This window comes from Symphalangus syndactylus, chromosome 8, assembly GCF_028878055.3.
Source record: "Symphalangus syndactylus isolate Jambi chromosome 8, NHGRI_mSymSyn1-v2.1_pri, whole genome shotgun sequence".
Taxonomy (NCBI): domain Eukaryota; kingdom Metazoa; phylum Chordata; class Mammalia; order Primates; family Hylobatidae; genus Symphalangus; species Symphalangus syndactylus.
In genome coordinates, this window is record NC_072430.2 from 94,967,146 (window position 1) to 94,980,464 (window position 13,319).

General features: G+C 40.3%; 1 protein-coding gene across 1 annotated transcript; it reads left to right on the forward strand.

The window, feature by feature from the left end:
* Positions 1 to 1,546: 1,546 nt before the first annotated feature.
* On the forward strand, positions 1,547 to 2,280 carry LOC129488188 (cytochrome c oxidase subunit 4 isoform 1, mitochondrial). Its single transcript, XM_055290048.2, has 2 exons — positions 1,547 to 1,802; positions 1,834 to 2,280. Exons 1-2 carry the CDS (start codon positions 1,715 to 1,717, stop codon positions 2,139 to 2,141), a joined length of 396 nt encoding a protein of 131 aa, XP_055146023.2. The 5' UTR covers positions 1,547 to 1,714; the 3' UTR covers positions 2,142 to 2,280.
* Positions 2,281 to 13,319: the final 11,039 nt, after the last annotated feature.

The following is a 13,319-nucleotide window of genomic DNA, read 5'->3' on the forward strand; positions in this document are numbered from 1 at the left end:
TGAAGTCTAGGAGTCCAGGTCCCTCTGCTGCAGAATTTAGGTTTTATAGTATATGAGATTATAGCATTGTAAATATTGTGCTAAACATTTCAATAGTTGTATCGCCTTCAGCAGTTTGGCAGTGCTTATTGATCTATATAGGCTCTAATATAGCACAAAACTTTAATGAGATAAATGTAAAATGCTAAATACTAAATAACACACCTTAGGAGGTTCTGAGCATTTCCTACTCCTATCACCTGGGTGACACAGTTTGTTTAATGTATATGACTACATGTTTGGTATATTTGTTTCTGTGGCAATACATATGCGGATATGTTATTATTCTCACAAACCTCTATTTGGGAGGTAAGAAAGAATGGATGAAGGTCAGAGACTGTATAACTTAGCGATGATCACTTTTCATACCTGTTAATTTCTCTTAAGGTCAGTGCATTTTCTTAGAGAAATTAGCTTTCCAGGGGGTGTATTATTTCACCCCGTCTTATCCTTAAAGTGATCTGAAATGTTAGATGTGCTTTTACTATGAAGTTTCAGAAAAAAAGACAATAGAAATAATGACTAACACAGAGATCAATTATTGACAAAAATAGGTGCAGATGCATTTAGACACAGAATTGTTCTTGAGTGGCCTTAATGTAAAACCCTACTTACCATATCCATGTTGAAAACTTTGATTCACATTTTATTCCATGATTCAGGCTCTGACCTTAGAACTTAGAACCCGCACACAAATCCTATCTTTTGTGCTTCCTGAAGCCCTCAGGTGCTATGTAACCCAGAAGTCCTAGCTTTTCCAGCCTAGAAGTCACACTTGGCTTTAGGATTTTGACAACAGTCCAAGCTTATATCTTGCTTAACTTCAGGTAGTCCAATTTTTACCGGGATAGAAGTCACACTTGGCTTTAGGATTTTGACAACAGTCCAAGCTTATATCTTGCTTAACCTCAGGTAGTCCAATTTTTACCGGGATCTACTTCCCAAGTATTTCAGGAAATTCCCAGGAAGGGCTTCCTTGTTTGATAAAGGTACAATGACTTGCCACCTCAGCCCATCAGCTGATTCTGGACTGCTGCTCTGTTCTGAGGGTCAAATTTCATTACTGCCAGACACTGGAACTGCCTTTCGTACCACTTCACCCCCATGCAGGTCAAAGGCATTCAAATCCCCACAGTAGTAGCTAAGATCAGGCTGTATTCCTTAACAAGACTTCCCTGAAGGGTTGGTAGGTAACAGAAGGGAACTTCTCTGATAGCTTAAAACCTTATGCCAGATATAGTAGTTCTGAGAGTCCACAAGCCAAGGACCCTCCACAGTAGTCCTCAGTTAGATGTCTCTCACTTTTGCTGCCAGCCAGCCAACATGTTACAGGGCTGGCTCACTTCTTCCACTGAGCGCTTTCTTGAGCACATTGTCCTTTCCCAGAACAGAGGACCTAATGCCCAAGGCCAAGACAGAAGAAATTACTTCTCCTTGTCCCATTTCCAATCCAAGACTAACTTTTTCAGTGATAGAACATCCAAGGGATAAGAAATAAGCTTCGCTTCCGGTCGCGGGACACCGGGCGTAGAGGGCGGTCGCAGCGGGCAGAGGCGGCAGAATGTTGGCTACCAGGGTATTTAGCCTAGTTGGCAAGTGAGCAATTTCCACCTCTGTGTGTGTACGAGCACATGAAAGTGTTGTGAAGAGCGAAGACTTTTCGCTCCCAGCTTATATGGATCGTCGTGACCATCCCTTGCCAGAGGTGGCCCATGTCAAGCACCTGTCTGCCAGCCAGAAGGCCTTGAAGGAGAAGGAGAAGGGAGAAGGAGAAGGAGAAGGAGAAGGAGAAGACCGCCTGGAGCAGCCTCTCCATGGATGAGAAAGTCGAGTTGTATCGCATTAAGTTCAAGGAGAGCTTTGCTGAGATGAACAGGGGCTCCAACGAGTGGAAGACGGTTGTGGGCGGTGCCATGTTCTTCATCGGCTTCACCGCGCTCATTATCATGTGGCAGAAGCACTATGTGTACGGCCCCCTCCCGCAAACCTTTGACAAAGAGTGGGTGGCCAAGCAGACCAAGAGGATGCTGGACATGAAGGTGAACCCCATCCAGGGCTTAGCCTCCAAGTGGGACTACGAAAAGAACGAGTGGAAGAAGTGAGAGATGCTGGCCTGCACCTGCGCCTGGCTCTGTCACCGCCATGCAACTCCATGCCTATTTACGGGAAACCTGTTATGCCAAACAGTTGTGCCACTGCTAATAAATGACCAGTTTACCTGAAAAAAAAAAAAAATAATAAGCTTCATAGGGCAGGGGCTTTTTGTGTTTGTCACTGACATACTCCAAGCGACTAAAATAGTGCCTGAGCCTAGAAGGACTTCAATAATAATTGAGCAATCGAATAAAATGGTTTATTTTTCTAAAACAAACTAATAAAGACTCAGTAACTGTTTAGTTACGTAATTCAGAACAACATCAGAAAAGCTTGGTCCAACATGGGAATTTGCAAACCTAGTCCACTCCCTTTAGGGTCTCTTCTCCAGCATAAGATAAATGCATACCTCCATATCGCTTCTGCCCAAGTAGCTCTCCACTCCTTAGCTCCTCTTTCTGAAGGCTCACCCAGGATGACACAAAATCACCACTCAAGAATAGTTTTAGACACAATGAAATCTAACTCCTTATTCAGAAAGGAAACATTCTCCTGAAGGACACAATCCACAGAAATGTATCTCCATCCTCAATGGAGACAAATTTTCATAGTTTAACTCCTCAAAGTCTTAATTGTCTGAATTCCAAATTGGGTCCTGCTGAATTTCTCTTAAGTGTCCAACACAGTGATCATTTCTCGAAACAGTGATTTTCTCAAAAACTAAACCATAAACTCTACATTTAGAGACACAAAAACACTCTTCTCACTTGAAATTGGCAGTTTTCCCTCTTCATGGGCATCAAAGTTTCCAAAAATATCTTGGGGCCCAATTTCAGCAGAGCACCAACTTTCTAGCATATGTTGCTCAGTCACTGTCTAGATTCTAGAATGTAAGCCAAACCTTTGTGATGGGTGGAAAATTCCTTCTGGTCTGAATCAGCAGAGCTTCTCTCTCTGCCTCCACCCCCTTGTCACTCAAGGACATTGCAATGATCTACATTTGCTCTTTCTGGGTATTCGTACTGTGTGTAGACCTTTGCTGCTTAATCAGCTTTCAACCAATGGATTCATGTCAGTGAACTGATAGGTCAACCCAAAGGAGGAGAGAATGTACCTTGTTTCACGAAAGATCATCTTTTCTTCTTGTGTACCGGTTATCTATTATTATTTACCTACAAAAATAATTATTGCTCTTCACGATCCTCCAACTGTTCTGATCTGTGGTAACTATGAAAATGCACCTTTCAGATTTCTGCCTGTGGGCACCCTTGGCTGCTGTGCTCTGAAATCATCATTGTATTTGAGCCAAAGTCGTGCTTCCTACAGGCTGCTTTTCGCCAATGACTGAGCATTACAGGAATACTAAGGCAGACCTGCTTCTGAGAGTCACAGAGCTCCTCTGATACGCAACTGTGACTCTAGGATTTCCCAATATTTGCCAAACTTTCTTAGAGCTAAACTGAAGTCTAGGGCGATTCTCCCAATTCTCTTCCTTTTTTTTCACTCATCCAACCAGGTCAGGCCTGGGGTTGTGCAGTCTGATGGTTCTCCTGGCCTTCATTTTCTACTCCCTACCTACCTTATTTTTCTCTCACAGACATTGCCCCTAACAAACCTCTTTTTCCTCTATCCTATCTTGAAGCCTGACTCTTGGAGGACACAAATCAACACCAATGGTACTGATGTTGAGAAATGGGCTGAGAATACAGGTGACAAAGTAGGAATTTGGGACTGGCTCACTCACCACCTAGCAGGTGAAGGGTTGTCATCCTGGTTGGCAGGCAGGGCACAGATAGTACTTGGCACAAGGTGGTATGGTAGTGGCTCAATGGCTCAAGACTTCACTCATGATGACCTGGAAAAATATCCTGGTGAAGTAAAATGCTGTAGCAAATATGATGATGCAGGCATTTAAAATGCATGGGGAGGGTGGATGGTGCCCACAAATAAACATTTTTAGGATTATTAGTCAGAAGCAGAGATAACACTGATATCTAGAGATTCAAAGCATGGTTATGGTCCCCTCAACCTCTACTAGCATGGTGGTCTACAGGGCCAGGTAATAAATGAGTTGGCTAAAATTTCACCCACTGGATTCAGGAATCGACTCAGTGGTCATTTCCCAAGTTCCTGAGAATATAACTGGAATCGGCTTAGCATCTGGAATAACTCCCACATTAGGTCCTTGGGCTATCATAGGGGAAGAGTTTAAGTGGAAACCTCTGAAACTGTCCCCAAACCCTAGCCAAGATAATAAATTTAAAAAACAGTATCGCCAGGCACAGTGTCTCATGCCTATAATCCCAGCACTTTGGGAGGCCGAGGCAGGCAGATCACCCGAGGTCGGGAGTTCGAGACCAGCCTGACCAACATGGAGAAACCTCTTCTCTACTAAAAATACAAAAATTAGCCAGGCGTGGTGGCACGTGCCTGTAATCCCAGCTACTCAGGAGGCTGAGGCAGGAGAACTGCTTGAACCCGGGACGCAGAGGTTGCAGTGAGCCGAGATTGCGCCACTGCACTCCAGCCTGGGCGACAGAGCGAGACTCTGTCTCAAAAAAAAAAAGAAAAGATCAGAAAAGGTTTGAATTCAGATGAAATAGACAATAATATTGATCTCCAATTTTGTCTTGGGGCTATGGTAACACTCTTATCCTTTGCCATAATTTTGTCTGAAAAGGTCTGAATCACCTATGAGTCCCTCAGAACACCACACTGATTCATTACATCAATAAAATCATGATGACTGGACAAAAGAGGAAGAGGTGGCCAGTATGCTGGAAGCCTTGGTTAGACACATGCTCCAAAGGGTGGAAGATGAAACCTACAAAGACTCAGGACCTGCCAGTACAGTGAAACATTTAGGAGTCCACTGGCCATTCCCTCCAAAGTAAAAGACAAATTGCTGAATCTGTGAACAAACATGGGAGGGGGCATGAAGTGTGAAGATTTTTTGTATTGTCCCTTAATGCTCAGCAAATAGCAACTACCATGAAAAAAGTACTCAACAGATAAGTAGACAAAATGACTCACCCAGTTGATTTTAGTCATCCCAGAACTGACACAGTGGGTATGTGAATGAAGTAGGCCCAGTGGCAGGCATGGAGGCTGTATATGGGCCCAACAGCATGGGCTACCACATACTGAGACAGACATAGCTACTGCTGTCTCTGAGTAGCCAGCTTGTCAGAACCAAAATCAGTGCTAAGCCCCCAATAACATACTTCTGACCTGTTTTCTCCTTGCCTTCTGTGAAGTATCTGTCACACCCTTTATGAGATGGGAGTGGAACAGAGGTGAGCTCATGGAAAGGTACCTACTCTTGTGACTCCTCTACTGGCTGTCTCAAGTTACCAGACAAATGGATGATTCAACATGCTGGTGGGAAAAGAAAAATACCAATTTTTCCATTCAAGGTTAGTTACTTCAAGAAAAAGAAATGACATAAAATGTGGAGATTGTCCATGAGAAAAGTGAAAAAATTAAAATAATAGACCATTAAAAGGATCCTAAACTGCAGGGGGAAAAAAAAAAAAAACTAACAAAAAGATCAGATCAGTTTCTTCCAAAAAAAAAAAAAAAAAGCTAAATGAGACTGGTAATATAAAGAACAATGCTATACAAGGAAAGGCAATTTTCAAAAAGCAAGAAGATATCACAGACGCACATGTGTTAAATGTATCAAGTAAAATTTAGACATGTCAAAAGAAAAAACCTCAAGAAGTATACTTGAGTATCTTGAGGGACTGAAAAATGAATACTACAAGACTCTAAAATCGCTAAATGGTAGAGTCCAGTTGAAATATACTAAGCCCAAATTTAATGTCTTGCTTTAGGAGGATCAGGGGATTCCCAAGCCACATTTTACTTCTGCAAAAACAAATTAGAGGAATTAGATCAAATTGTGATCATGCTTAGGTCGTCTACAGCGAATTAGCTAACCATTTATAGAATGACTCCTTAGAAACAGATATGTTTCCAATATTTCACCACTTTATTAATATTAAAGTTCTTATCAAAGGCTGTAGCTACTCCTTATGGTGCCTTTGTAAGAAATAGAAAAAGATGTTCCCTTGGGAATTTCAGCTTCCACTCTCCCTTGTGAAGGGGCAACCTTATTCCACTCGCATACCTACTCAGCAAATAAAACTATCACCTACCTCACATAAAAAACTGAGACCAAAAGTGGCAAACTCCTTCAACTTCTGTCTTCCCCTTTGATTTGCCTCTATCTTTGTGTGTTTTCTGCTGTGTGATTCTTTCCGCACGTACCCCATCCTCCTTTCCTTTTCTATCTTCCAGGTTCCAGCCATACCCCATTTACATGCTCACCCCTTTAGTCCTGCACTTTCTATGTTTTGTCTCCCTCAGCCTTCAAGGAGACCTAAGTTTCCTTACTTTATTTTTTATTTTTTAAATTTTGTTATTATTATACTTTAAGTTTTAGGGTACATGTGCACACGCAAAAGTTTTCCCTCCACAAACTTGTTGAAAAAGCACTGCTCCTCTTTATCCTCCCTTGCTCACCTGTCATTTACTCCTCCACGCTCTGCACTATTGTATTACATCTCACCCCTCGATTCAAAACCACAAAAAGGTCACTTTGACTCACTAAATCGCAATAATTTCTGTTTCTATCCTTGACATCTCTGCATCATTTGACTCTATTGATCTTCTTTCTTTAAACTTCCCCTGGCTTTTTGGAGAGTTCTATCTCTCTGACTTCTCTTTCTCAGCTTATTATTCTGTCTTTTATTGATTTTTTAAAGGGCAGGGGAGCAGCGCAGTCTATCTCTTTCTAAGGTTTAATGATGGCATCTACTGTGGAATGAAAGATCATTGAAAGCTTGTACACACTTAACATGTTGGTAGAAAATATATCTTATTTTATCCGGGGAAATCCTATCTAAATAATGTTTTAGACTTCTTAGAGAACGAAAAATCTAAATGTCTTGCTAAGCATAGCAATAGATATAATGTTTTTGAAGTTTTTGATAAGATTCTGTACTAAAAACAATTTAATAAAACAGAAATCACCATGAAAAATACTTAATGGATAAAAACTGCCCTAAAAGCACTAACCATAAGATCATAGGATAAATGGCGCTTGCAGGTGTAGTCAGTGCACTGAACAAGCACTAACACGTGAAATGTAATCAGAAAAACAACTTTCTTTTTTCTCTTCCCTTGCTAACTTAAATTTATTCAGTGGGTCTTGCCTTCCCCTTCCTCTCTGTAGAAACTTGACTTCTCTTCTTACCCTTATATACTAAGAGTTCACTTTGTTGGTTCACTTTAAGGTTCTCCCCTGATTTGAGATAAAAGTGGAGGTGATACTCCCTTCACAGTGAGTTTGAGATTCTGTGAAGTGGGTGTCACCTTTTAAAAAATATATCACTTCTACAAATGCTTAGTAAAAACACGCTTTCATGCCATTGATGTGAGTAAGGACTCTAAGAGTATTGTAACTTTTATTGTTATCACTCTAAAATTCATAAATTCACAATTTTCTTGGGTACCTGTTACCTTTCACGTTAGGATATCAGCCAAAACTTCCACTTGAACATTCCATTACGCTTGAATGAAGAGGTTTAAACAGCGAGGCACATCAGAGATTGGCTCTAAAGCATCCTTATGAAACAGGTTGGTAAATGATTCAGAGGTGAACATATGCGTGAAATCTCCAAAGTGGCATATGACACGAAACTTCCAGTTAGTAAAATGCCAAGTCAATAGAATAAACCGCAGGAAGATTGCACCAGGCTGGGTGAGTGGGCAGAAGAGTGGCAGATGAGTGTTCAAGGACCAGACAGCAGATGCTTTCAGGACAAATAATCCAAACGTAATTCTCAGGGAGGTGGTCTCCCGGGTATCAGTCATGATCCTCTGGAAAGATGGGCTTCAGAAAGGTACACACTTGCATACGAAACGAGGCTCCTATTTACAGTTCATATGCTACTGTAATTTTTTAAATTAATGCATGTTTGAACTAAAGTTCTTTATCTTCATCAAACTCACTCTGTTTTTCAGTGAAGGACAGGGTACATGAATTTCAAAACCAAATTTCAGGACCATGTTTTATAGGAGGAATTTACCTTCAGCCAATATTTTCATGTCTATTTGTAACTAAAGTAAGTTTTCTAAACCTAAATTTATTACTCTTCGTATAGAACTACTTAGAAGGTCTTTAGTATGAATATGCAAATATATTTTCCTTTTTGTTTCTATTAAGATGTGTGTATATCTTTATCTATGTATTTTCTCTCAATTGGGTGTGTGTGTGTACAGTTGATAATACAAATATGTAATTGCTTGAGGTGTAATTAAAAGTCCTCAAAGGACTTTCTCAAGATTTTTTTCCCCATTGAAGAGGGGAGGCATTGGATAGCTGGTACAATTTCTGCTAATAAAAATAAATGTCCTTCAGACAAGAATTAGATAAGCAGCTTGTTTCTGCAAAACTTGAAATGCAGCCAGTCTTGTACAAACTCATTTCATAAATATTTCCCTCTTCAAAAAAAAAATTGAGAAGATGGATGTATTCAAAATTTTCCAGGAAGGTACTAAGAATTCTGCTCATGATTATCTCAGGAGGACGCTTCCATCTGTTCTCTCTAATAGTTTAACTTACTCTACTTTGTTCCATATTTCTCAACGAGGACTTTGGAGTTTCTGCATAAGATCAAATATTTTTCTCATTTCCCTCTTTTATTAAAATACCACATTTATATGAAGGATGAGCCCTCTGCTATATTGCTTACAGTGCTATTTTAGGATACAGAAACTATTTTGTCACAAAGAAAGATTTCCTGACATCTCTATGGCTATATAAATATTTATATATCTTTTTAAACACTATGATTGGTTGATTTTGAAGAGTCTCAGTCTCCATCTGATTTCTCTGCTTCCCTGATAAACCTTCAATCCCTACATTAGTTTGTATAACGATCAGACCCAAAACCTAATCATTACCCAAATGATTTGAATATGAAGCATGACTATAAACCAATGTGAGTAATTTTCAAAGTGAACAGGATTTGAAGACAGTTCAAAGAAAGGAACTCCAAAAGCCTTTTGAACCATGGCAGTAGCATTGAAACAAGCACATAACTTTTTCTGCTGAATCCTTTGAATATATATGCTATAGTATTCATTTACACAATCATGCACACTTTTTATCATCTCCTTCATTCTTGGTAGTAATATGCTATACTGTGTCTTCTCTGAAATAAAACTTTCTCACTTTAATATTCATATTAATAATTCTCATGAAAAAGTAAGTATATTTTAACTTTCAGCATCAACTTTTTCTTCATTACATTCTCACATTTAAATATGAAAAATATGAAAGTTAATGTCTAAAAGTTTTTTTTTAATTAGAGGAAGTTATGGTATTATATTAAAAAAAAAACGAAAATCTCCTGGGCCCATTAAATTCATAGCTTTAAGTTACTTGTTTGGAAACTTAGAGGCTTTTCTGCTGCTTCAGTGTTCCAATTTTTAAAAAATGCAAACGAAGTCCATATGAAGGCATTCTCAACTCCCATGTGAAAGGTGGTGCTTTATAATAATCCCCTTCTGATGGGCTCCTGTAATTTTCCACCACAAATGAGTATTCAAGTTACTTTCAAGCAGACATATCTTTCATATGCTCTAAATACAAGATAGACCTTGGGAAGAGAGTGGAAGACAGCCCAAATCATGCTGTAATCTCCCATTTTCTGCTTCAAACATGTTTATATGGGAACATGAGTTTAAAAGAAATCAATCTTAAAGGAGAGAATGAGGAAGTCCCAAAAGAACCACACCCAGTATGGGCCAAGGGTGTGCACAGAAGACAAGCCAGTCCTACCTGCCTGTCTTGATGACCAAGGGTAGTAGGTTGGGCTTACTGCATATATTAATATATCTGTAGGAATTTTCCCCCAACACATATTGAGGACAGTGAGTCTTATAACCCCACGAGCCAGGTAGGATTATTATCCTCATATTTTACAGATGAGAAAAGTGTATTTCAGGTCTCCTTTAGCACCACTTGGGGAACTGGCCAACTGCCTGAGTGAGTCACAGTCCAGATGCTCAGTCCTGCAGCCACAGAGCCCAAGACAATGATCCAATGGTTTTTGGCACTCCTAGCTTTAACTGTGCCCAGAAAGCATCCTGAATATATGATAATATACGCTTTTTAAAAACTCCATATTGGGGCCAGGCACGGTGGCTCACACCAGTAATCCCAGCGCTTTGGGAGGCTGAGGCAGGCAGATCACGAGATCAGGAGATCGAGACCATCCTGGCCAACCTGGTGAAACCCCATCTCTACTAAAAATACAAAAATGATCTGAGTGTGGTGGCGCGTGCCTGTAATCCCAGCTACTTGAGAGGCTGAGGCAGGAGAATCTCTTGTACCAGGGAGCTGGAGGTTGTAGTGAGCGGAGATCGCGCCACTACACTCTAGCCTGGCAACAGAGCGAGACTCCATCTCAAAACAAACAAACAAAACAAAAACAAACGAACAAACAAAAAACTCCATATTGTACTTTTATCATACAATATCTGTATTAGCAAATATTTCTTTTTGATATTTGAATCATGAACTATCATTTGAGAGCTGATTTTCACTTTGCCTTTTGTGCCAATCTAAGAAAGCATTGGCACGGATGTTGGAAGTGGGCAACTCGCCCACCCAACAGGACTATGCACCTTCACAAATTAGCCAAACACCAAAATTCGTTGTCACATCTCTTAGAATTAAAGCTAGACTTGAGGAAAGCCACCACCAGGGGGCAATAAATATCACATGGTCAGACCAGAAATAAATGAGTGGCCAGCAGCCATATTTGGTTTGATTCAAATGGTTTGTTGGCTTGCTTTATTTATTTATTTATTTATTTATTTATTTATATTTTTTGAGACGGAGTCTCGCTCTGTCGCCCAGGCTGGAGTGCAGTGGTGCGATCTCGGCTCACTGCAAGCTGTGCCTCCCGGGTTCACACCATTCTCCTGCCTCAGCCTCTCGAGTAGCTGGGACTACAGGTGCCCGCCACCACGCCCAGTTAATTTTTTGTATTTTGTTTAGTAGAGGCGGGGTTTCACCGTGTTAGCCAGGATGGTCTTACTCATTTTAAATTTAAGCCAACAGCTAATAATCAGGAGTGCCCACATAACAATATGGGTTTTCAGTCTGTCTTGAAAAATCAGAAGATCTAGCAATTACTAGCTCTTCATTCCCTCAAAATAACCATTAGCTATAGCTGAACCCAGCTGCCCCACTTAAATAGCCAGGCACTTTCCGGCACTCTCTGTGTATCTATGCACGTGTGCTTACATCCAGCCTCCTTCGGGTTACCTACCTACTCTCTGTGGCGTTTTGAGTTGATGAACCTCTTAGCCAATCAGGCTATGGCAAGAAGTATGGTTACAAGAAAGATTATATTGCATTAACCTTCTAGACTTCTTTAAAAATGTTAACTTGGTTATTTAAAAATGGGGCCAGGTGTGATGACTCATGCCTGTAATCCTAGCACTTTGGGAGGCTGAGGGAGGCAGATCATGAGGTCAAGAGATGGAGACCATAATGGCCAACATGGTGAGACCCTGTCTCTACTAAAAATACAAAAATCAGCTGGGTGGGGTGGCATGAACCTATAGTCCCAGCTACTCGGGAGGTTGAGGCAGGAGAATCGCTTGAACCCAGGAGGCAGAGGTTGCAGTGAGCTGAGATTCTGCCACTACATTCCAGCCTGGCAACAGAGCAAGACTCCGTCTAAAAAAAAAAAAAAGGACATTGCACCATCAAGTAATACAAACATTAAACATTAAGATGAGATTAAGGTATTTTAAAATGACCGAACTTTTGATACTGATATATATTTTCACTAATGCTTAATTACTTTAAATCAACTTATTCTATCTCTGTTCTTATGCTCTGACTGAAACAGAAATTTGTGTATTCATCCTGAATCCACATTCTGGAGGCGTCAGGACCTTCCTAGAGATGCTGTATATTTTGTTACCTCAAACCAGTTAGGCATCTGGTCATTGCTTTAGTTGCAGGTAAAAGCAAGAATGGCACAGTTGCCATAACAAATTTACTTAGGTGCAGTTTCTCAACTTCTTACCTATTTCATTCTCTCTCGAGTGTGAACCTTAGAAACATTGCTTTTTGAATACAATCTCTATCAGCTCAACCATAATGAGACTTAAAATTTGGGTGTTACAGTGTGAGAGAGAATGGCTCAGGATTATAAAAATAGAATAATCAGTCTTTCAGATTCAGAATGTTTATTAGTTAAAATGTCAACTAATATAGACCCAATATAACTTTTCTTACATTGAATTTACTATGTAATCATAAATCTATGGATTTCAAAATAAAACCATAGCAAAACATATTTTGTTGCATTGCTGGGAAGCACTAAGCACAGATAATCTATCAGAACAATAGTACAGAAATTACTTTTTTTCAAGGTTTTGATATCAAATTTGCCCCTAATCAAATGACATAAACTTGGATGGCTTAACCAGTGAGATAATCACACGTAGTTCTAAAATGTACTCATTCATTTACATAGTTCCTCTACATGCCAGCTACTGACTAGATGCTGGGAAGACCACTGTGAAATGCCATGGTTCCTGCTAACAAGTGCCTATCAGTCCCCTCTGGCTCTAAGGAGGTCTCTCTCTAAGAAAGCAGAATGGGGTGAAGGTGAGAGTGTAGAAAGTGAGTAAAAGAGGTAAAAGAGGGCAGGACAAGAGCGCTAGCTAGCGAGTCAAGAGTTTAGCAAATATATGGATTAGTAGAAATCGCAGGTCCACCTTAGAGGTGAAAAGATTTTGACTATGAGATGCCAGTGGGGCTGCCACAGGCAGGTTGTTAGTGAGAGCCTTACACAGACACCTACTGGAGCAGCCAAGGTGCTGAAGCCCAGACCCAACTTCGCTCGTCAAACCTCACGCCCTGCAGCAGAAGGGAGGCTTAATCTGCCTCTACACATGACCACATTCTTCCAATTAGCAAAAAAACACTGCATAGGATATCTGCGTCCCTGGATCCAAAAGTACATTGTTTTTGACAATTCTTAAATATGTTTACAGGAAAAATTGTCCCTATTACATTTTGAGGCATGAACTTTTAGGCAACATGGACATGAGACTGCCTTTTATGAAGACATTTTTGAAAGTCAATG

Coding starts and splice junctions, on each gene's coding strand:
- LOC129488188 (XM_055290048.2), top strand. CDS start 1,715: ATGGATCGTCGTGACCATCCCTTGCCAGAGGTGGCCCATGTCAAGCAC. Junction 1,803..1,833: donor CTTGAAGGAGAAGGAGAAGG/GAGAAGGAGAAG, acceptor AGAAGGAGAAGA/CCGCCTGGAGCAGCCTCTCC.